The 25,083-nt window shown below is 43.1% G+C and overlaps 1 protein-coding gene across 1 annotated transcript; it reads right to left on the bottom strand.

Annotated features, from left to right (window-relative positions):
• Window positions 1-1,151: 1,151 nt before the first annotated feature.
• LOC128697398 (uncharacterized) lies at window positions 1,152-24,774 on the bottom strand. Its single transcript, XM_070094220.1, has 3 exons — window positions 24,644-24,774; window positions 9,383-9,456; window positions 1,152-3,816 (listed from the first exon to the last, which is right to left on the bottom strand). Exons 2-3 carry the CDS (start codon window positions 9,451-9,453, stop codon window positions 3,453-3,455), a joined length of 435 nt encoding a protein of 144 aa, XP_069950321.1. The 5' UTR covers window positions 9,454-9,456; window positions 24,644-24,774; the 3' UTR covers window positions 1,152-3,452.
• Between the last annotated feature and the right edge of the window lie 309 nt (window positions 24,775-25,083).

Here is a 25,083-nt window from a genome sequence, read left to right as displayed (position 1 = left end):
TTAAGATGTTATACCTCCAAGTGGTGTAGATAAATGGTTCAGAGAACCAACAAGTTGATAAATTAGACACATGTACAGAATTTGGGTATCTTTAATGAAGAAATGTTTTGCCACAGTGGCTTCATCAGTCCATGCAAAGAAGAATGGTGAAGAACAGGAGGAGTTTGAGGTAATCAGTCCCTCAGCCTTGCATCGATGTGATCAGTCCATCAATCTTGAAAAGAATACAGCATTTGTGCAAAGAAGTGGCTTATATACTGTAGGCAGGAGAGGTGCAGCAGTGATAGGTAGTATCACATTTGAGTAATGTGGAAGTAGTCATGCCCAAGGGTTAGGCAATTTGAAGAATTCCCTGCATTAAGATCCCAAGATGTTGCTGTGTCAGGTGATGGAGTGTGGTCGACGAGGATATCCCCAGGGTGTGTACAGGTCAGTCGTACTGGAGAGGGAGAGTGTGGTACAAGAAACGGAACTGCATGGTGATCTCGTGGAACAAGTTGGTTATAGAGTGATGAGACGCCTGTCTGCCTGTCTCGGATGATAAGCTGAATGGGGATCTTCCGACTGGAGAGGCAGAGGAGAGAATTTCGGGAAATTAGGTCAGTTTTGTCCCAGGATGTGACCCACACCATTCGACTAGGTACCTATTTTACTGATGGGTGAACATAGACAACCAGTGTAAGGAAACACGGCCGATGTTTCCACCCCTTCGCCAGGAATCGAACCCGGACCCTCACCATGTGAAGCAAAAGCTTTTGCCACCAGGCCACAGGAATGTGAACTGGTATTTGCAGAGACTGTTATCGAATAAAAAAATATATGAATTTTCTTGAGTGTATCTCCATACTGCATTTTGTAGATTAAAATGTGAAGAAATTGTGATACATGAAACGAAAAATATTTTAATAAATATAACCATGGCCAGTGTGGTCTGATCAAGACTCATCGTGATCTCTGTAATTATGGTATCATTGTGCTACCGCTCAGAGGATGAACTGGAGGTGCTCGTTACTAGACGTACGGTTGTTGATAATAATCAACAATTTAAGGAACTCATTCTGTCCATCAAATATAAAATATATCATATCAGCCCCTTTAGTTACTAATTATTATGCAGAATCATGTTTTCTGAAATAGCAGGAAAAAACAAATTATAGATATGGTTTTATTGAATAAGCTTATGCTCCTTATAAAAATATAAACACAATAAATATTCTAATTTGTATAATCATTATAATTATTATTATTTAACTCTTATTATTGTTGTCATCAACATCATATTAAAAAGTAGAATGTATCATACAGCCTGTTGTCAATAATTAAGGATTCTACTTCGACTGACACTAATTAAACACTTGTCAGTCGAGTCCACCTCGACCTCAGCCGTTTCAGGTCTAGATATATATGGGCTCTCCCATTCGACAGGGCTGTATACTGTTAAGCATACTGATAATTTACCAAGCTGATGGTTCTGATGACACCTGGTGCTTGGTCCATCACCCAGTCTCTGGTGGAGTGAATGTGGCCCTCGCGAGTACTTGCCACCAATGGTTGACACACTAATAACCCATTCTGGGACACCCACTGACTGGAGTCTATACTATTCTGTGTACGAATGGTATATAATACCGACAAGATGAGAGTAAGACACATGTGCAACATCTGGGTATCTTTATTGTAGACGTTTCGCCATCCAGTGGCTTTATCAATACAAATTCCAGGACATAACTTGAAGACAGTAGAACTATGTACAGAAGATGAGGTAATCAGTCCCTCAACCTAGGAGTAGGTGCGAACAGCACCATAGTCGTGGAGATTCTGAAGCAGAAGAAAGAATCCTGGTGCTTATATAGTAACGTCAGGTGAAGCAGACGAGGGCAAATTCACTGGTGGGCGGGATTCCCCAGTGGAAGTAGGTCCTTCCCAAAGAGATGGGTTAGTTGTAGTAGTAGTAGTTGTCGTAGTTGTGAAGGTTACCCAGATGTTGCACATGTGTCTTACTCTATACTATTCTGCCTATGATAGGTCCCCAGCTATAGTAAACAAGATAATGGATTGCAGTCTATAATAGATAAGGTTGTAAGATAGACCAATATAAAACGGTACCAGAAATATCAGGCCAAAACATCCATTCACTCTTGTCTTGCTTAATGAGCTGTCAGCATGTTTGAAAAACATCCAGATCCTTGTGGATAACATTCACACCACGAACTGGTAAGGCCACAAGGTAAGATAAGATTTCGTTCGGATTTTTAACCCCGGAGGGTTAGCCACCCAGGATAACCCAAGAAAGTCAGTGCGTCATCGAGGACTGTCTAACTTATTTCCATTGGGGTCCTTAATCTTGTCCCCCAGGATGCGACCCACACCAGTCGACTAACACCTAGGTACCTATTTGCTGCTAGGTGAACAGGACAACAGGTGTAAGGAAACGTGTCGAAATGTTTCCACCCGCCGGGAATCGAACCCGGGCCCTCCGTGTGTGAAGCGGGAGCTTTAGCCACCAGGCCACCGGGCTAGGTCACCTTCATTACACTTGACTGTGAATCCAGCATTGTTCCAGACATTCACAGATCACTTAGATAAGTCTTCCTTGCTTCCAAGGTAGGCGTCCATCACTAATTGATAGGACTTGATGTCCCTTTATGAAAGACTGCCGCCATTGGCTTTCGGAATCACTGCCTGGGGGCTCTAGGCTGAATTGCCAAGGATGTCAAAAATGAACACTGATCAAGTGTTCTGGACATGGGAGAATGTCCAATGCACTTGAATGTTTTAACCCATTTGGTCCTTTGACCCAATGGGTCGAGAACTCCTGTCTCAACATCAAGTAATTGAAGACCTAGATATGTCAAAAAAATGATGTTCTGGTATATCACAGTTTCTCCTAAGATGGGAGAATTAGCTAAGCAACCTCTTCCCCTTCCTTTCTCTTCCACTAGTGAGGAGTCAACTGTCACTGTGACCTTGGGGTCAGGTACTTTTCCCTAGAGAGGGGAATGGTGAGAGAAAACAGTGAAAAATAATTCCACCACACAGATCTATAATTAAATCTATCACACTTATGTCAAATACATTATTATTTTGATTGCATTCATTTTGAGGATCAGACTAACTCTTAATTGTTTGACGTTATTTGCAAATTAGCCTACTCTTGTATTAATACTGATAGAATTACCGATAATATGTTAAGTAAAAGAATACACATGTCACATTAGTTGCACGAGTGTCCTTTTACTTAGCCTACTCTCGCAGTGGCCTGGGTTATACAATAACACTTACAAACTCTACACAATGGTACAGGCAACTTTAAATACAGCACAAACCGTGAAGAAAACATTTAAATGTTATGTTATGTTAATCTCTAGGGTTTATTACTTGGACCTCAGCAATGAGAGTGGCTACACTCACCACTGGGCAACGGCGACCAGTGCAAAAAAAAAAAAAAACAATTAAAGCAGAGGTGTACTTTCCTCTATTATCTCTCCAGCAAAGCGTTCATAATCCTTATCCTTTGAATATTTTTCTATAGCTATAGTGCCATAACAACGCGTCAGGAGCAGTAATGCCATCGTCATTATGACATAAATGCCAGCAGAAACTAAAATAAACATGATGACACATGAGAGCTTATCATGCGTTTCCTCCATTACTTTCACAAAGAAAATGCAGAGGCAGGAGAAGATGGCAAGGAGCACAGGCGGGCCGTCATGGTAATGATATTGAGTTATTCCTTGATCAGTGACGAGGAGGCACAAACTGTCCTCTAAGGTCATACGATCTTGGTCATCCCTGTAGCACGCACACCGCTGACACCTGCAACCACATTATTATTAATTTCAAGAAAAAAAACCTTGATGTGACTTAGGAACTTTTACTGCAAGGAAATGGATCTGTACTCCTCTCTTTGGGATCCTACTCAATATTATCAGAAGGAAGCACGAAACTTGTAAGTGCTCTATAGTGCCTTTAGGAATACTTGACCATCAGAGTTTAAGGAAAGAGAGGGTACCTCCAATTCTTTGCATCAAGAACCCATCAGAGGCATCAAGACATTCCTTCCTGAGGGTTCCCACAGGCATATTATATCTTCAAGACACAAGAACACACGATTATAAGAAGCACTCAACAAGCCTACTGGCCCATGCTAGGCAAGTCCAATTCACACTTACCAACAATTATTCGTGTATTTAATCTAACATATTTGTAAAGCTACCGAAGGTTTACGCTTCTGTAACACTACTCGAGAGTTTCTTCCAGTCATCCATAAGTCACTCACCAAACCAGTGCTTTAGTCTTGTCTTGGTTAGATATTTAAAGTAAGTTATTCATCCACTTTATTAATTCCTGTTTTCCATTTATACACCTCAATCATTGTTATGTTTTATTATTAACATACAAGTCGTTTTCCACCAATGCAGGGTGGCCCAAAAAAGAAAAAAATTCACCATCATTCACTCCACCACTGTCTTGCCAGAGATGCACTTGCACTACAGTTATAAATTTTTAACATTAACACCCCTCCTTCAGAGTGCTGGTATTGTACTTCCCATCTCCAGGACTCAAGCACTGTCTTCCGGTTTCCCTGAATCTCTTTCATAAATGTTACCTTGCTCACACTCCAACAGCATGTCAAGTCCTATAGATCATTTGTCTCCATTTGCTCCTATCTAACACACACTTGCATGCATGCTTGCTGGAAGTCAAAGCCCCTTGCACACAAAACCTCCTTTTCCACCTCCCTCTCGGAGTTATTCTAGTTTGTTATATCCTCTCTACATGTCCAAACCCTCTCACACCACCTCCTAATTTCCAAACTACAAATTCTCTGCATTATATTCAGACACACATTGCTCTCAGACATGACATCTCCACTGCCTCCAGCCTTCTCCTTGTTTCAGCATTCACCACCCATGCTTCACACCCATATAAGAGCATTGGTATAACTATACTCTCATACATTCTCCTCTTTGCTTCCATGGACAAAGTTCCTTGTCTTTGCAGACTCCTCATTGCACCACTCACCTTTTTACCCTCGTCAATTCAATGATTCACCTCATTTTTCATAGACCCATCTGCTGACATGTCTACTCATAAATATCTCATTACATTCACCTCCTCCATACTCTCTCCCTCCAATCTGATATCCAATCTTTTTTTTGGTTATCCTCATCATCAATTAAAAGTATTCACTTTTAATTTTCTTCTTTTACATACCCTACCAAACTCATCCACCAGCCTCTGCAACTTCTCTTCAGAATCTCCCAAAAGCACAGTGTCATCAGCAAAGAGCAACTGTGACAACTCCCACTTTCTGTTAGATTCTTTATCTTTTAACACCACACCTCTTGCCAACACTCAAGCATTCATTTCTATTACAACCCCATCTATAAATATATTGAACAACCATGGTGACATCACACATCCCTGTCTAAGGCCTAATTTTACTGGGAAACAATCTCCCTCTCTCCTACATATTCTAACCTGAGCCTCACTATCCTCGTAAAAACTCTTCACTCCTTTCAATAACCTACCTCCTCTTCCATATATCTGAAACATCTGCCACATTGCCTCCCTATCCACCCTTTCCAAATCCATAAATGCCACAAAAACCTCTTTATCCTTATCTAAATACTGTTCATCTATACGTTTCATTGTAAACACTTTGTACACCCCCTACCTTTCCTAAAGCCTCCTTGTTCATCTCCTATCATACTCTCCGTCTTTTAATTCTTTCAATAATATTTCTACCATACACTTTACCAGGTTGTATTAATGTTGGTAGAATTACCGACAATATGTTAGATAAAAGGATGTAAGTGCAACTAATTGACATTTTACTGACCAAAATGCTGCCACAATAAAATGTCATATTAGCTGCACTTGTGTCCTTTTACATAACACTTACTCAACAGACTATAATGTTTGCATTCTCTTTTGTCCCCTTTGCCTTTATATGAAGGAACTATGCATGCTCTCTGCCGATCCCTAGGAGCCTTATCCACTTCCGTACATTTATTAAATAAAAGAACCAACCACTCAAAACTATATCCCATCCTGCTTATAACATTTCTATCTTTATCCCATCAATCCCAGCTGCCTTATCCCCTTTCATTCTAGCCACTGCCTCACGAACTTCCCCCACACTCACAACAGGTTCTTCTTCACTCCTACAAGATGTTATTCCTCCGTGCCCTATATATGAAATCACAGCTTCCATATCTTCATCAACATTTAGCAATTCCTCAAAATATTCCCTCCATCTTCTCAATACCTCTAACTCTCCATTTAATATCTCTCCTCTCCTATTTTTAACTATCAAATCCATTTGTTCTCTAGGCTTCCTCAACTTATTAATCTCACTCCAAAATTTTTTCTTATTTTCAAGAAAATTTGTTGATAACATCTCACCCACCCTCTCATTTGCTCTCTTTTTACATTGCTTTACAACTCTCTTAACATCTCTTTTTTTTTATACTCCTCCCTCCTTGCATCACTTCTACTTTGTAAAAACCTCTCATATGCTAAGTTTTTCTCTCTTACCACCAATCGCTCTTCTTCCCTCCTGCACCCACTTTCCTGTAACCACAAACTTCTGCTGAACACTCTAACACTACATTCTTAAACTTACCCCAACCCCACTGCCTACATTCTTACTAGCCCATCTATCCTACAACAGTTGTTTACAACATACCCTAACTGCCTTCTCCTTTAGTTTATAAACCTTCACCTTTTTCTTACTTGCTGGTTCCATTTTCCTTGTATCCCATCTACCTTTTACTCTCACTGTAGCTACAACTAAAAAGTGATATATCTGTGGCCCCTCTATAAACATGTACATCTTGAAGTCTACTCAACAATCTTTCATCTACCAATACATAGTCCAACAAACTATTCTTATTACACCTTACATCATATCTTGTATATTTATTTATCCTCTTTTTCTTAAAATATGTATTACCTATTACCAAATCCCTTTCTATACAAAGTTCAATCAAAGAGCCACCATTATCATTTACACCTGGCACCCCAAACTTACCTACCACACCCTCTCTAAATGTTTCTCCTACTTCAGCATTTAGGTCCCCTACCACAATTACTCTCACTTGGTTCAAAAGTTCCTACACACTCGCTTAACATCTCAAAAAAAATCTCTCTCCTCTACACTCTTTTCTCCAGTGCATACACAATTATTATGACCCACTTTTTGCATCCGGCCTTTAATTTAAGCCACATAATCCTTGAATTTATGCATTTATATTTCCTCTTCTCTTTTCATAACTGATCCTTCGAGATTTTTGCTACCCCATCCTTAGCTCTAACTCTCTCAGATGCTCCTGACATAATACCATTTATTTCTCCCCACTGAAACTCACCTACCCCAATCAGCTTTGTTTTGCTTAGAGCCAGGACATCCAACTTCTTTTCATTCATAATATTGGCAATCATCTCAGCAAACAGAGGCACTACATCTACACACATTCAAGCATCCCAGTTTTATAATTTTTTTCTTCTTCTCTACTTTAGTATTTTCTACTGAAGAAGGGATTACTAGTCCATTGCTCCCAGCATTTCAGTCGCCTCATACAGCACATATGGCTTACGGAGGAAAGATTCTTCTCCACTTCCCCATGTAGAAAAGAGGAAATAAAGAAGAACAAGAACTATTAAGAAAAGAGAAAACCTGGATGTGTGTATGTGCATGCCTGTGTAGTGTCACCTAAATGTAAGTAGAAGTAGCAAAATTCAGCAGTTATCCAGTGTGCTTGAGACAGAAAAAATGGGACACCCACAATCCTACCATCATGTAAAACAGTTACAGGCAGAGATCAACCACTGAGTGGTTGATGTCTATCACCCTACCTTAGTCATATCCCCCCTAATTCTACACCTTTCTAAAGACTGCAGATTCAGTGTCCTCAGTCTGTCCTCGTAGAAAAGATTTCTGTTACTTGGGATCGACATTGCCATCTTTCTCTGTTTTCCAGCGAATTTATGCAACTTTATCTCAATGAGGCCTTACTAATAACATATATAGTTGTAGTATAACCTGAGGACTCTTGTAATTTATGCTTCTTGATATGAAGCCAAGAATTCTCTTAGTCTTAAAGCAAACACTTACTTTGTCTTGACTTTAGATTACTGTTAACCAGAACTTTTGCATTCAGAGAAATTGAGATCTCCATTATTAAGTTTATATATGTGCCATGGTTCTCTTTTCCCAGGCTTAGAACTTTGCATTTGTCTACATTAAACTGCATCAGCTGTTTCTCCAACCGTTGCATCAATCCATCCATATCTTCGTGTATTGCTTTAGTGTAGTCATCAGAATTATTCAGTGGCCTATTAGTGTCACTGGAAAACCTGCTGATGTGACTGTTTATTCCGTCACCTACGTCATTTATGCATACTGTGAACAACAGAGGTCCCAACACTGATTCCTAAGTAACACTGTGACACGTCCCCACTTTGATTTGTCCCCATTTATGCAAACTCGCTGTTGTTTATCTGTCAATCACGCCTCTTACCATAAAAAAACCCTATTCCGTGTTAGTTTAGTTTATTATGTACCCCATACCGTGTGTCTCTAATTTCTCAACAAGTACAGGCACAAAAAAAAACCCAAACCATACCACGGACGAGGATAGAACCCGGGGATAGAACCGTCCGTGGTATGGTTTGTTTGCAATCGTGTCATTACGATTTCGTGAGTCAGAGGCACAAAAAATAGGAAACACTAAACTCGTAAGGAGTAACAAGGTGCCTAGGGGAACAATGGAAAGTAATCAGGTTTTGCTCAAGTAAGGGAAGAGCAGCTCCAATTCCTTGAATCAAGAACCCTTCACCAGCAACAAGACAACATCCCCTTGAAGGCTTGCAATCTTATGAGCACTGAATAAAAAACAGAAGCCAAAAGAAATAAAACAGAAACACTTGAAGCGTCAGAATTGTTTGAACAAATTATTGCTCAAGTGTGAACTTAAGTTACTGATGAAGCTAACACTTATTGCTCAAGTGTGAGCTTTATTGAGCTATTGATGAAGCTAACACTTATTGCTGAAGTGTGAGCTTTATTGAGTTACTGATGAAGCCAACACTTATTACTCAAGTGTGAGCTTTATTAAGTTGCTGATGAAGCTAACACTTATTGCTCAAGTGTGAGCTTTATTGAGTTACTGATAAAGCCAACACTTATTGCTCAAGTGTGAGCTTTATTAAGTTGCTGATGAAGCTAACACTTATTGCTCAAGTGTGAGCTTTATTAAGTCTATGATGAAATTATTACTTGTATAAGTGGAAGACTCACCAAGTCACTGACATAATTTAAACTTGAACAAGACACTGGTTATTACAGACTGATCCTGCAGTCTGAGTGACCTACCGAAGAGGTACACGAAAAGTGGTGGTGTCTTCATTAATGGTGACCTTAACAGTTTCACTCTTGGCCGCCATGATCTGCAAGTACATACTAATATTATTTACTACACAGACACAGGCTGATGGTATGAAGAATAAGAGACATCATAACCCTCTTGATAAATGGTTTTGAAAACCGACAAGTTGAAGAATCGAGACACTTATGCAACATATGGGACTCTTTATCAATAAAGATTCCCATACGTTGCATAAGTGTCTCAATTCTTCATCATAGCTCTCACAGAAACCAAGCTCTAAAGAGTGATAACAAATGCCGTCTTTCCAACTGGATATCAAATCCTGAGGAAGGACAGAGGGACCAGGAGGGGGTGGACTAGTGGCACTGCTTATCAAAAACCAATGGGATTTCAAAGAGTTGGAGAGAAGGGACAGAGAAGAAGCAAGGGACTACATAATGGGAACACTTCGGACTAAAGGTCCAAGAATAGCAGGAGGCCAAAACAAAAAAATGATGAGAGTAACAGAGCGATAGTTGACACATTGGCTAAAGTGGCCAGAAGGGCCTGTGTGAGCAGGGGAAAGTTACTGGTCGTGGGTGACTTTAATCACAAAGAAATCGACTTGGAAAACCTGGAGCCACATGGGGGCCCAAACAGTTGGAGGACTAAGATGATAGAGGTGGTACTGGAAAACCTCTTGTATCAACACGTTAAGAGGATGAACCAGCAAGACTGGACCTAGTATTCACCTTGAGCAGTACGCACACATATGAAAGACCCCTCAAAGCTAGTGATCACGTGTTTCTAAGCTTCGAATACATAGTTACAAGTGGAGAGGGAGACAAGAAGGACAGGAAGAATGAAGCCGAGCTACAAGAGAGGGGACTATACAGACATGAAGAATTTCATGAGCGAGGTCCAGTGGGACAGAGAATTGGCAGGGAAAATACTAAATGAGATAATGGAATATGTGACAACAATATGCAAGGAAGCAGAGGAGAGGTTTGTACCCAAGGGCAATAGACATAATGAGAAGGCCAAGACGAGCTCTTGGTTCACCCAGAGGTGTAGAGAGGCTAAAACCAATTATGCAAGAGAATGGAAGAAGTATAAAGGCAAATATCCAAGAAAACAGGAGACTACTCGAAGAGCAAGAAATGAATATGCACAGGTAAGGAGAGAGGCACAGCGACAATACTAAAATAACACAGCAACTAAAGCCATGTCTGACCCGAAGCTGTTGTACAGTCACATCAGGAAGAAAACAACAAAGACCAGGTAATCAGGCTGAGTAAGGAAGGAGGGAAGATTACAAGAAACGACCTTGAAGTATGTGAAGAGCTCAATGCAACATTCAAAGAAGTATTCACAGTGGAGACAGAGAAGACTCCAGAAAGGTGGCGAGGTGGGGTTCACCAACAAGTGCTGAACATGATACATACAACTGACGAGGAAGTGAAGAGGCTGCTAGGCAAACTACATAGAGTTGTCAGGATGTGGAATATTCTGGAAAGTGAGGTAGTGAAGGCAGGTACCATACATAGCTTTAAGAGGAGGTATAATAAAGCTCATGGAGCAGGGAGTGAGTGGACCTAGTGGTGACCAGTGAAGAGGCAAGGCCAGGAGCTATAGCTTGACCCTACAACCACAATTGGGTGAAAGATAAAGGCACAGAACACAGGCACAGACAGATATGGGCACAGCACAAACCCAAATGCAGATACAGGCACAGACACAGACATACACACATGGGGCCAGGAGCTGTGATTCGACCCCTGCAGCCACAACTAGGTGAGTACAAATAGGTGAGCACACGCACATGCCTGCGCACACACAGACATGCACACACACACACAAGGGCAACAGAAATAAAGAGAAGGCCAGAATGAGCCCTTGGTTGAGAGGCCAAAACTAAATGAGCTAGAGAATGGAAGTATAGGACGCAAAGAGTAGTCGAAGAGCCAAAAATGAATACGCACAGGTAAGGAGGGAGGCCCAGTGACTATACGAAAGTGACACAGCAGTGAAAGCCAAGTTCGACCCAAAGCTGTTGTACTGTCTCATCAGGAGGAAAACAGTCAAGAACCAGGTAATCAGGCTGAAGAAAGGTGAGATTACAAGAAACGACCCACAGATATGCAAGAAGCTCAGCATGAGATTTAAAGAAGTATTCACAGTGAAGACAGAAAGGACTCCAGATACGAAGGTGTGGGGTACACCAGCAAGTGCTACACACAATACATATAACCGAGGAAGAGGTGAAGAGGATGATAAGTGAACTAGATAACTCAAAAGCGATGGAGCCAGGTAACATCTCTCCATGGGGTCCTGAGAGAGGGAGCAGAGGCGCTCTGTATACCACTAACGACAATCTTCCCTAAAGTATGGAACACAACAAATGTAGTCCCAATTTTTAAAAAAAGGAGACTGACACTCAGCACTAAACTACAGACCAGTATCATTGACATGCAGAGTATGCAAAGTCACGGAGAAGATTATCAGAAGAGTGATGGAGCACCTAGAAAGGAATGAGCTTATAAATGACAACCAACATGGATTCAATGACGAGAAATTTTGTGTCAGAAACCTACTGGAGTTCTATGACAAGGTGGCAACAGTAAGATAAGAGAGAAAGGGGTGGGTAGGTTGCATTTTCATAAACCATACCCCCGGCCGGGATTGAACCCGCGGTCATAGAGTCTCAAAACTCCAGCCCGTCGCGTTAGCCACTAGACCAGCTAGCCACAATAAGATTCATCCAACTAGGTATATTTCTACACGATAGGAAAGTTAGCACAGGCACCTCTGTGACCACAAATGCAAGTTTTTACAGACGAATGTTGACGGCAGTGAAGGGACTTGAGCTAGAGTTCGTCACGGCCACGCTAGCTGGAGATTCGTCTGTAAAAACTTGCATTTGTGATCACAGAGGTGCCTGTGCTAACTTTCCTATCGTGTAGAAATATACCTAGTTGGATGAATCTTATTGTGGCTAGCTGATCTAGTGGCTAACACGACGGGCTGGAGTTTTGAGACTCTATGACCGCGGGTTCAATCCCGGCCGGGGGTATGGTTTATGAAAATGCAACCTACCCACCCCTTTCTCTCTTATCTTACTGTTGCCACCTTGTCATAGAACTCCAGTAGGTTTCTGACACAAAATTTCTCGTCATTGAATCCATGTTGGTTGTCATTTATAAGCTCATTCCTTTCTAGGTGCTCCATCACTCTTCTGATAACAGAGCCTAGGACCAGTGCTGTTTCTGGTATATGTGAATGACATGAAGGAAGGGATAGACTCAGAGGTGTCCCTGTTTTCAGATGATGTGCAGTTAATGAGGAGAATTAAATCGGATGAGGATCAAACAGGATTACAAAGGGACCTGGACAAACTGCAAGCTTTGTCCAGCAACTGGATCATGGAATTTAACCCAACCAAATGCAAAGTCATGAAGATCGGGAAAGGCGTAGAATTAGGGGGGATATGATTGAGGTGTATAGACGGAAAACAGGAATTAATAAGGGGATGTAAATAGCTTGCTAAAAATATCTAACCTAGACAGGACTCGCAGCAATGGCTTTAAGTTGGAAAAATTCAGATTCAGGAAGGATATAGGAAAGCACTGGTTTGGTAATAGAGTTGTGGATGAACATAAGAACATAAGAAAGGAGGAACACTGCAGCAGGCCTGTTGGCCCATACTAGGCAGGTCCTTTACAATTCATCCCACTAACAAAACATTTGACCAACCCAATTTTAAATGCTACCCAAGAAATAAGCTCTGATGTGTAAGTCCCACTCAGATCCAACCCCTCCCACTCATGTACTTATCCAACCTAAATTTGAAACTACACAAAGTCCTAGCCTCAATAACCCAATTAGGTAGACTGTTCCACTCATCAACTACCCTGTTTCCAAACCAATACTTTCCTGTGTCCTTTCTAAATCTATACTTATCTAATTTAAATCCATTTCTGCGGGTTCTCTCTTGGAGAGATATCCTCAAGACCTTATTAATATCCCCTTTATCAATACCTATCTTCCACTTATACACTTCGATCAGGTCTCCCCTCATTCTTCGTCTAACAAGTGAATGTAACTTAAAGAGTCGTCAATCTTTCTTCATAAAATTTCTAATGCTATGTATTAATTTAGTCATCCTACGCTGAATGTTTTCTAACGAATTTATGTCCATTCTGTAATATGGAGACCAGAATTGAGCTGCATAATCTAGGTGAGGCCTTACCAATGATGTATAAAGCTGCAGTATGACCTCTGGACTTCTGTTGCTTACACTTCTTGATATAAATCCCAGTAATCTATTTGCCTTATTACGTAAGCTTAGGCATTGCTGTCTTGGTTTAAGGTTGCTGCTCACCATAACCCCTAAGTCCTTTTCGCAATCTGTATGGCTAAGTTCTACATCATTTAACTCATAAGTGCTACGGTTATGGACACTCCAGAGCTTCAGAACCTTGCATTTATTTACATTGAACTGCATCTGCCACTTTTCTGAACAAGAATATAGTTTGTTTAAATCCTCCTGAAGTTCCCTAACATCTACGTTTGAATCAATTATCCTACCTATCTTTGTGTCATCGGCGAATTTGCTCATATCACTAGTAATTCCCTCATCAAGGTCATTGATATATATTATAAACAATAACTGGCCCAAGACTGATCCCTGTGGAACGCCACTTGTTACAGATCCCCACTCGGATTTAACCCCATTCATGGACACTCTCTGCTTCCTGTCTGTGAGCCATGACTCGATCCATGAGAGCACTTTTCCCCCAATGCCATGAGCTGCCACTTTCTTTAACAGTCTTCGGTGTGGAACTCTATCAAAAGCCTTACTAAAATCTAAGTAAATAATATCAAATTCTTTATCGTGATCAACAGCCTCAAAAGCTTTACTGAAGAAAGTTAATAAATTAGTTAGACAAGACCGGCCTCTTGTGAATCCATGCTGAGTATCATTAATCAAGCTATGCTAATCGAGATGGCTTCTCATAATCTGAGCTATAATCGACTCTAGTAATTTGCCTACAATTGAGGTCAGGCTTATTGGGCAGTAATTTGACGGTAACGACTTGTCCCCTGTTTTAAAAATAGGAATTACATTAGCCATCTTCCACATATCAGACACTACACCTGTTTGAAGAGATAAATTAAAAATATTAGTTAATGGTTCACAGAGTTCCATTTTGCATTCCTTAAGAACCCTTGAAAAAACCTCATCAGGACCCGGCGACTTATTTTGCTTCAGTCTGTCTATCTGCTTCACAACCATTTCACTAGTGACTGTGATGTTACATGGAAATATAAACACAAATGCAGTATAATGTGATCCTTTATTGACAACGTTTCACCCACACAGTGGGCTTTTTCAAGTCACACACGGATCTACCTGGGGTTGGAAGGAACGAGAGTATTTATACTATAAATACTCTCGTACCTTCCAACCCCAGGTAGATCCGTGTGTGACTTGAAAAAGCCCACTGTGTGGGTGAAACGTTGTCAATAAAGGATCACATTATACTGCATTTGTGTTTATATTTCCATTGTGTCGGTATTTTATACCATTTATTTCCGTGATGTTACATAATTTATCTTCTTCTAGCCCACTGTAAAAATTAATTACTGGAATATTGTTAGTGTCTTCCTGTGTAAAAACCGAGAGAAAATAATTATTTAAAATTGAGCACATTTCATTCTCTTTGTCAGTAAGATATCCATAGTTATTTTTAAGGGGGCCTATCTTATCTCTAACTTTTGTTCTATAGACCTGGAAAAAACTTTTTGGGTTAGTTTTAGAATCCCTAGCAACTTTAATTTCATAGTCCCTTTTAGCTTTTCTTACCCCCTTTTTAATGTCCCTCTTAATGTCAATATACTGACTCATAAGATGACCCTCACCTCTTTTGATACACCTATAAATTCCTTTCTTATGCCCTAGTAGATATTTGAGCCTATTATATTGATAGCTCTCTTCGTTATCCCAGTCAACAGATGATAAGTGTTCTCTAAGCCCATCGTAATCTGCTAAGCGAAAATCTGGGACTGTTACTGAGTTATCTGTACTATCATACTTCCATTCAATGCTAAATGTAAATGATTTGTGGTCGCTAGCACCCAGTTCCTCTGAAATTTCTAAATTATTAACAAGGGATTCATTGTTTGCCAGAACTAAGTCAAGCAGGTTATTTCCCCTTGTAGGTTCTGTCACAAACTGCTTCAAAAAACAATCCTGAACTACTTCTAAGAAGTCGTATGATTCTAAATTCCCGGTCAAGAAATTCTAATAAATATGACTCAAGAAATCGTAATGACACGATTGCAAACAAACCATACCCCCGGTCGGGATTGAACCCGCGGTCATAGAGTCTCAAAACTCCAGTCCGTCGCGTTAGCCACTAGACCAGCTGGCCACAATAAGATTCATCCAACTAGGTATATTTCTACACCAGAAGATTCGTCTGTAAAAACTTGCATTTGTGGTCACAGTGGTGCCTGTGCTAACCTTCCTATGGTGTAGAAATATACCTAGTTGGATTAATCTTATTGTGGCTAGCTGGTCTAGTGGCTAACGCTACGGGCTGGAGTTTTGAGACTCTATGACCGAGACTCTATGACCGCGGGTTCAATCCCGGCCGGGGGTATGGTTTGTTTGCAATCCTGTCATTACGATTTCTTGAGTCATGTTGACGGCAGTGAAGGGACTTGAGCTAGAGTTTGTCATGGCCACGCTAGCTGGAGATTCGTCTGTAAAAACTTGCATTTGTGGTCACAGTGGTGCCTGTGCTAACCTTCCTATGGTGTAGAAATATTCCTAGTTGGATGAATCTTATTGTGGTTAGCTGGTCTAGTGGCTAACGCGACGGGCTGGAGTTTTGAGACTTTATGACCGCGGGTTCAATCCCGGCCGGGTGTATGGTTTCCAATAAATTTGACTAAAGTTAAAGTCTCCTTGTGGCCTTAACAATTTCCTCCCATAGTAGTCTCCCTTGGTCCCTATCTAAGTGTGGGGGACGGTAGATCACTCCTAAAATCAGTTTTTCATGCCCCTCTGAAAATTCTATCCAAACAGACTCTGTATGTGTTACTTCAGACTTAATACCCGTTTTTATGCAACAGTTCAAGCGATCTTGGACATACAATGCCACCCTACCCCACCTTCCCGATACTTCTATCTACTTGGAACAATTTAAAAACCTGAATGTGACATTCCGCAGGCATGTCCCGACTTTTTGAATTAAACCACGTCTCAGTTAAGGCAAATATATCAATGTTACCTGCACTAGCAACTAATCTCAACTCGTCCCTCTTATTCCTAGCACTACGGCTATTAGCATAATAAACATTGAAAGACTCTCCTTTCTCTTTACCCTTCCTGCTCATTTCTGTTTTTCTACTAAACCTATTACTGTCCTTATCACCCAGTGTCACTGGCTTTTCAATATCTACCTCGTTCTGCTTATTACTAGTTCCCCTAGAACTCATATTACTACACTGGGACTTAACTGTTTTCCTGTCAAAACCCATACCACTAACTATTCCTAGTTTAAAGTCCTAACAGCTCCCTCCACTGCAGTTGCCAGTGCTCCCACCCCAGACCTAGATAAGTGAACCCCATCCCTGGCATACATGTCATTTCTGCCATAGAAGAGGTCCCAGTTGTCAATGAATGTTACCACATTTTCCTTACAGTATTTGTCCAGCCAGCAACTGACACCAATTGCCCTGGACAACCATTCATTTCCAACTCCTCTCCTTGGCAAAATACCACATATGACAGGGTTCCCACCCTTCCTCCTAATTATTTCTATTGCTGACCTATACCTGCTAAACAGGTCTTCACTCCTAAGTCTGCCAACATCGTTGCTTCCAGCACTGAGACAGATAATAGGATTGCTCCCATTACTTCTCATGATGTCATCCAGACGGCTAACAATATCCTACATCCCAGCCCCAGGAAAGCAAACCCTCTGTCTCCTACTCCTGTCCTTCAAGCAGAACGCCCTATCCATATACCTAACTTGGCTATCCCCAACAAAAACAATATTCTTACCTTCCTTGGTGTCGTTCGTCGTGACTTTCCCAGTAGTCGACTCACATTCGTCGGGTAGCACTGATAATGTATTAGATGTTTCCACAACAGTTTCCACGGCAGTCTCTTTCTTCTTCATCGTTTCTACCTTTCCATTCGTCTTCTTGATCGTCAACTTCGTTCCCTGCTGTCCAGCCACTGACCAGTTTCCTTTCTTGACCTGAGGACTCGAAACAGGAGGACTACTACGAATCTTCTTTTCCTCGTTCAGTCGCCGAATCTCCATCTTCACCATCCTCAATTCTTCCTTAAGCTGTTGGTAAAGTTGCTCGATGGAGGGCATCTTGCTTCAGTTCGTAGAGAGCGCGCAAACAGGTCTTCACAGAGCTAAGTACGTCACCACTGAGTGGAACAAACTCCCGAGTATCGTCATAGAAGCTAAGACACTGTAGTTTTCAAAATAGGTTAGATGAATACATGAGTGGGTGTGCGTGGGTGTGAGTTGGACCTGACTATCTTGTGCTACTAGGTCAGATACCTTGCTTCTTCCTGAAGTGAATGTGACCTGACCTGACTAGGGCAAGGCATTGGTTTAAGCCGGTGGGAGAACTGGACCTGCCTCGCATGTTTTTAACAAGACTAGTCCCGGAGCTAAGGGGCATGATCTAAGAAGAAAGGTTAAGGGAAATTGACCTGACGACACTGGAGGACAGGAGGGGTAGGGGACACATGATAACGACATATAAAATACTGAGAGGAATTGACAAGCTGGACAGAGACAGGATATTCCAGAGATGGAACACAGCAACAAGGGGTCGCACTTGGAAGATGAAGATGAGTCAGAGGGATGTTAGGAAGTATTTCTTCAGCCATAGGGTTGTCAGGAATTGGAATAGTCTGGAAAGTGATGTTTTGGAGGCAGGATTCATACACAGCTTTAAGAACAGGTATGACAAAACTCGTGTAGCAGGGAGAGAACCTAGTAGCGACCAGTGAAGAGGCGAGGCCAGAAGCTATGAATCGACCCCTGCAACCACAATTAGGTGAGTACTCACACACACACACACACACACACACACACACACACACACACACACACACACACACACACACACACACACACACACACACAAAGAGGCCAATAGATATGGAACAGTTGCCAAAGGTCTGGAATAAATTAAAATAATCTCAATATATTAGAAGGAGACAGAAGGAAGGGTTCAATTACCGACCAGTAGTTGAACACCAGCTATGAATAGTAGAGTGGAGGAACACTTCTGGAGTGGTTACATAAACAGTCCCCATCAAGGTTTAGTGATAGCAAATCTTACCTCATAAACCAGAGGAGAGTCAGGAGATAAAGACGGAGGGACAGGTGAGTTGCATATTCTTAGGCAACGAGAAAGCTACTGATATAGAAGTTCACAAGAAACTGGATCAAAAAGCTTGAAACGCAGCCAGGAAAACTGGGAAGCGTAGTAAGACAGCTCAAAGAGAACTTTAGTAGTGGGAGACGAAGACTGATTGTCCAAGAAATGTAAGATTGCGAGAGTAACAAATTGGGTTAATCGAGAATTGTTCTAAGGACCAGTATTTTCTGGTGCATGTGCGGCCAGCAGTAACAACCTGGTTGATCAGACCCTGATCTACCACGAGATCAGGTCTCAAACCCGGCCACGGGGATGTTGACCCCGAAATCCTCTCCAGGTAAACTCCAAGGGAATCTTCACATCATCCTGGACATGCTTAGGTATTAGTTAACTAAATGGTTACTTAAATTCGACCCCAGTAAATATAGGGTTATGAATATTGGGGAAGGAACAAAACCGAAAACTGATCATAGCGTCGGTAACAGAGACAACTGACCTCCCTGAAGAAGAATGACCTGGGGGTGGGCATAGCGTCGAGCATATCGCAGGAGCCACAACTCAACAGTATAGACTCTGCAGCTAATGATCATTTGGCAAATCTAACAGAAGTTTCCAGGAATCTCGAACGTCGTTCACCTCCCTATGTACGGCACAGGACAGGTTCATTTTAGAGTATATGGAACCAGAACGGAACTTCAGTTGATAAAACATATTGAAAAAATGGAGAAAGGGAAGAGGTATGAAGAGAAGAGAGTTACAAAGACAAAAAGGAATGAGCAGTCAAGAGAAATATAAGGAACTGAAGCTTATGGAACTATAGAATAAAGTGGGGAAAACAATACAGTAAACCCCCAAATTTCCAAATTAATACAGTAACAAAAATGGTTATAATCATATCCATAACTTTCAAGGGCCTGAACCGGTAAGCCAGCGGAAGGTCTCGGTCAGATAACCAAAACCTACAGCACTTTTCCTGTTTCCTGACAAATCTTACCTAACCTAGTACAGTACAAAAAATAAATTGTAAGTCAGTTTTTTGCTAATGGTAATATATTTCCCAGAAGAATGAACAACAGGAACATACGTTCTTCAGCATTAATATTTCTAATGAAGTTTCAGTTAATTTTTTTCCAAATAATTTTTTATCCAATATTCACATTCAGTTCTGTTCATTTTCACTTACAAATAGTGTGAGAGTGGGTGGGTGTGAGTGGGTGGGTGTGAGTGGGTGGGTGTGAGAGTAGGCGTGAGTGGGTGGGTGTGAGAGTAGGCGTGAGTGGGTGGGTGTGAGTGGGTGGGTATGAGAGTAGGCGTGTGTGGGTGGGTGTGAGTGGGTGGGTGTGAGAGTGGGTGTGAGTGGGTGGGTGTGAGAGTAGGCGTGAGTGGGTGGGAGTGGGTGGGTGTGAGAGTAGGCGTGAGTGGGTGGGTGTGAGTGGATGGGTGTCAGAGTGGGCGTGTGTGAGTGGGTGGGTGTGTGTGGGTGGGTGTGAGAGTAGGCGTGAGTGGGTGGGTGTGAGTGGGTGGGTGTGAGTGGGTGGGTGTGAGTGGGTGGGTGTGAGTGGGTGGGTGTGAGTGGATGGGTGTCAGAGTGGGCGTGTGTGAGTGGGTGGGTGTGATAGCGGGTGGGTGAGTGGGTATGTGTTAGAGTAGGTGGGTGTGAGAGTGGGCGTGAGTGGGGGCGTATGAGTGGGTGGGTGTGAGAGTGGGCGTGTGAGAGTGGGCGTGAGTGGGGGGGTGTGAAAATGGGTGTGAAGGGGCGTGTGTGGGTGGGTGGGTGTGAATGGGTGGATGTGAGTGCGTTGGTGAGTGGGTGTGAGTGGGTGGGTGTGAGAGTGGTTGGGTGTGAATGGGTGTGTGTGAGTGGGTGGGTGAAAGTGGGTGGGCTTGAGGTGTGTGTGAGTGGGTGGGTGAAAGTGGGTGGGCTTGAAAGTGGGTGGGTATGAGTGGGCGTGCGTGAGAGTGGGCGTGTGATAGTGGGTGGGTGTGTGAGTGGGTGGGTGTGTGAGTGGGTGGGTGTGAGAGTGGGTGTGTGTGAGAGTGGGTGTGAGTGGGCGTGTGAGTGGGTGAGTGTGAGAGTGGGTGGGTGTGAGAGTGGGTGGGTGTGTGAGTGGGTGGGTGTGTGAGTGGGTGGGTGTGAGAGTGGGTGTGTGAGAGTGGGTGTGAGAGTGGGCGTGTGAGTGGGTGAGTGTGAGAGTGGGTGGGTGTGAGTGGGTGTGTGAGAGTAGGTGTGCGTGAGTGGGCGTGTGTGAGTGGGTGAGTGGGTGTGAGTGGGCGTGTGAGTGGGCGTGTGAGTGGGCGTGAGAGAGTGGGTGGGTATGAGTGTGTGAGTGGGCATGTGTGAGAGTGGGTGTGAGAGTGGGTGTATGTGAGTGGGTGGGTGAGAGTGGGTGGGTGAGTGGGTGTGTGAGTGGATGTGTGAGTGGGCGTGTGAGTGGGTGTGAGTGAGTGGGTGTGAGAGTGGGTGGGTGTGAGTGGGTGGGTGTGAGTGGGTGGGTGTGAGTGGGTGGGTGTGAGTGGGTGGGTGAGAGTGGGTGTGAAAGTGGGTGGGTGTGAGTGGCTGTGTGAGTGGGTGTGAGAGTGGCTGTGTGAGTGGGTGGGTGAGAGTGGGTGGGTGTGAGAGTGGGTGGGTGTGAGTGGGTGGGTGAGTGGGCGTGTGTGAGTGGGCATGTGAGTGGGTGTGAGTGGGTGGGTGTGAGAGTAGGCGTGAGTGGGTGGGTGTGAGAATGGGTGGGTGTGAGAGTGGGCGTGTGAGTAGGTGGGTGTGATAGTGGGTGGGTGAGTAGGTATGTGTTAGAGTAGGTGGGTGTGAGAGTGGGCGTGTGAGTTAGGGCGTGTGTGGGTGGGTGTGAGAGTGGGCGGGTGAGTGGGCGTGTGTGAAAGTGGGCGTGTGTGGGAGTGGGCGTGAGTGGGTGGGTGTGAAAGTGGGTGTGTGAGTGGGCGTGTGTGGGTGGGTGGGTGTGAATGGGTGGAAGTGAGTGGGTGGGTGTGAGAGTGGGTGTGTGTGAGTGGGTGGGTGTGTGAGTGGGTGGGTGTGAGAGTGGGTGTGTGAGAGTGGGTGTGAGAGTGGGTGTGTGTGAGTGGGTGTGTGAGAGTGGGTGTGTGAGTGGGCGTGTGTGAGTGGGTGAATGTGAAAGTGGGTGGGTTTGAAAGTGGGTGGGTATGAGTGGGCGTGAGTGGGCGTGTGAGTGGGTGGGTGTGAGAGTGGGTGTGTGTGACAGTGGGTGTGAGTGGGTGGGTGTGAGAGTGGGTGGGTGTGAGAGTGGGTGTGTGTGAGTGGGTGTGTGTGAGTGGGTGTGTGAGAGTGGGCGTGTGAGTGGGTGAGAGTGGGTGTGTGTGAGCGTGGGCGTGTGAGTGGGCGTGTGAGTGGGCGTGTGAGTGGGCGTGTGAGTGGGTGTGTGCGAGTGGGTGTGTGAGTGGATGTGAGTGGGCGTGTGAGTGGGCGTGGGTGAGTGGGCGTAGGTGAGTGGGCGTGTGTGAGTGGGCGTGTGTGAGTGGGCGTGTGTGAGTGGGCGTGTGAGAGTGGGTGGGTATGAGTGTGTGAGTGCGTGAGTGGGTATGTGAGAGTGGGTGTGAGAGTAGGTGCATGTGAGTGGGTGTATGTGAGTGGGTGGGTGTGAGTGGGTGGGTGAGTGGGTCGGTGTGAGTGGGTGGGTGTGAAAGTGGGCGGATGTGAGTGGGTGGATGTGAGTGGGTGGGTGTGAGTGGGTGAGTGTGTGGGCGTGTGTCAGTGGGTGTGTGTGAGTGTGTGTGAGAGTGGGGGGTGTGAGAGTGGGTGTGTGAGTGGGTGGGTGAGTGGGTGGGTGTTAGTGGGTGGGAATGAGAGTGGGCGTGTGGGTGGGTGTGAGTGGGTGTGGGTGGGTGTGAGTGGGTGGGTGTAAGTGGCTGTGAGTGGGCGTGTGAATGGGTGGGTGGGTGGGTGAGTGGGTGGGCGTGAGTGGGCTTGTGTGAGTGGGCGTGTGTGAGTGGGTGGGTGTGCGGGAGGGTTAGTGTGAGAGCGGGTGGATGAGATGGTGGGTGTGAGAGTGGGTGTGTCTGAGAGAGGGTAAGTGTGAGAGTGGATGGGTGTATGACTGGGTGTGTGTGACAGTGGGTTAGGTGACAGTGGGTTAGGTGAGAGTGGGCTAGTGTGAGAGTGGGTTAGTGTATTATATATATATATATATATATATATATATATATATATATATATATATATATATATATATATATATATATATATATATATATTATATATATATATATATGTCGTGCCGAATATGTAAAACTGGTCAATTAGCAAGAACTCATTTAAATTTAAGTCCTTTCTAAAATTTTACTTTATAAGCTTAAAGATATATTTTTTTATTAACGTTAATGTAAAAAATTTTAATTTTGCTCCAAAAGAATCTTAGAAAACTTACCTAACCTTATTATAACAAGAACAATTTATTTTAGCCTAAAGGAACTAAATATATTTTAGATTTGTTTACAATAATTTAATACTAAACAAACACAGTGAAACACATTTTTTTCGTTAGGTTCAGAATGATTTTGGCGAAATTATTGCATACACAAATTTTCACTTGTCCTATATGGCAAGATGAGCGTTGCTATTTAAGCCAAGATCGCAATTGGCTAAAGCTCCCGCTTCACACACGGAGGGCCCGGGTTCGATTCCCGGCGGGTGGAAACATTTCGACACGTTTCCTTACACCTATTGTCCTGTTCACCTAGCAGCAAATAGGTACCTGGGTGATAGTCGGCTGGTGTGGGTCGCATCCTGGGGGACAAGATTAAGGACCCCAATGGAAATAAGTTAGACAGTCCTCGATGACGCACTGACTTTCTTGGGTTATCCTGGGTGGCTAACCCGCCGGGGTTAAAAATCCGAACGAAATCTTATCTTATCTTATATACTTATATATATGGTGCAGATGGTGCAGAGGCACCATCTTTGAGGAACTTAGACGGGATGTTATCAGGGCCAGTGCTCTAGCTGGGTTTAACCTGTTTAGTTCATTTTGAATAAAGTCATGAGAAGAGAGAGATAAGATAAGATTTCGTTCGGATTTTTAACCCCGGAGGGTTAGCCACCCAGGATAACCCAAGAAAGTCAGTGCGTCATCGAGGACTGTCTAACTTATTTCCATTGGGGTCCTTAATCTTGTCCCCCAGGATGCGACCCACACCAGTCGACTAACACCCAGGTACCTACTTACTAGTTGACAACTGTTTGGGGTTACCCCTTTATTGGTATAATATGTTTGAAACTTATCAGAGTCTGTATTAAAGGTATTTGATGCAGCTGGTAGTTTACTTACTAGTGTTGATGCAGCAGATGTGTAGTAGGAATTAAAACAATTTGCGGATTTAGTTGCTTCGTGGCATACCTGGTTATCGATATTAAGTACTATGTTAGACCTATCTACTGGTTTATGGCTATACTCCATCTGTTTTAGTTGTTGCCAGAACTTTCTGGGGTTATTCTTGTACTCTTCGATTTTTGAGCAATAGCGCCTTGCCTTTGCTCCTTTTGTAAGTCTCCGCACTCTGTTCCTCACCCTTTGTAATTATTCATTTACCGCCGCAATATCCTGTCTGTTTGCCTTTAAATCTTTTTAGCAGCTGGTCTCTGACTTTCATATGATCTAACATCTCAGTAGCCATCCAGGGTTCAGTTCTTCGTTTAATTCTAACCTCTTTAACTGGTGCAATATTATCAAGAATGGCAGTGAACATTGCTTTGAATTTTCCCAGACATCGTTTACGTCCGTGCAACTTGTTATCTCTGTCCAATCACAATTTTATCCGTTATCTCTTCTTCCTATTCCCTATATTTGCTAAAGAGATTTCTTAAAAATACTTACAGCTTACGTACAGGTGTCTTCACGATACGTGCAGTTTACAGCAGTCTGCGGCACCAGTGACACTTGTGTTGTGAATTACGATCGTCTACGTAGGTCTGGCGGCGACTCAGTAACCGGGGCGAGGCAACACAGTTGCAAGTTACTCACTTATTCACTAGACACCCACTGGTCGACACCGATTTAAACCATTATGCAATAATATATAAATTCTTGTATCAATACAGTTAGCTGTTTATTATGTACTTGATACAATAATGAAAAGGGAGAGAAATATATACATTAAAGGGGTGAAATAAAGAGTAACAAATTACAATCCTTGTCATGTTGGCAGCCCTGATGTAAACAGGGAGCAAACGTACACTAGTCCTGTCCTGTACAGTTGCCATGTACGTTACGTATATACAGTAATAGTGATCATGTGCATCATGAACATGGTGATT

Source organism: Cherax quadricarinatus, chromosome 44, assembly GCF_038502225.1.
Source record: "Cherax quadricarinatus isolate ZL_2023a chromosome 44, ASM3850222v1, whole genome shotgun sequence".
Taxonomy (NCBI): domain Eukaryota; kingdom Metazoa; phylum Arthropoda; class Malacostraca; order Decapoda; family Parastacidae; genus Cherax; species Cherax quadricarinatus.
The sequence above is the reverse complement of the archived record's forward strand: the minus strand, read 5'-3'. Positions and strand labels throughout refer to the sequence as shown.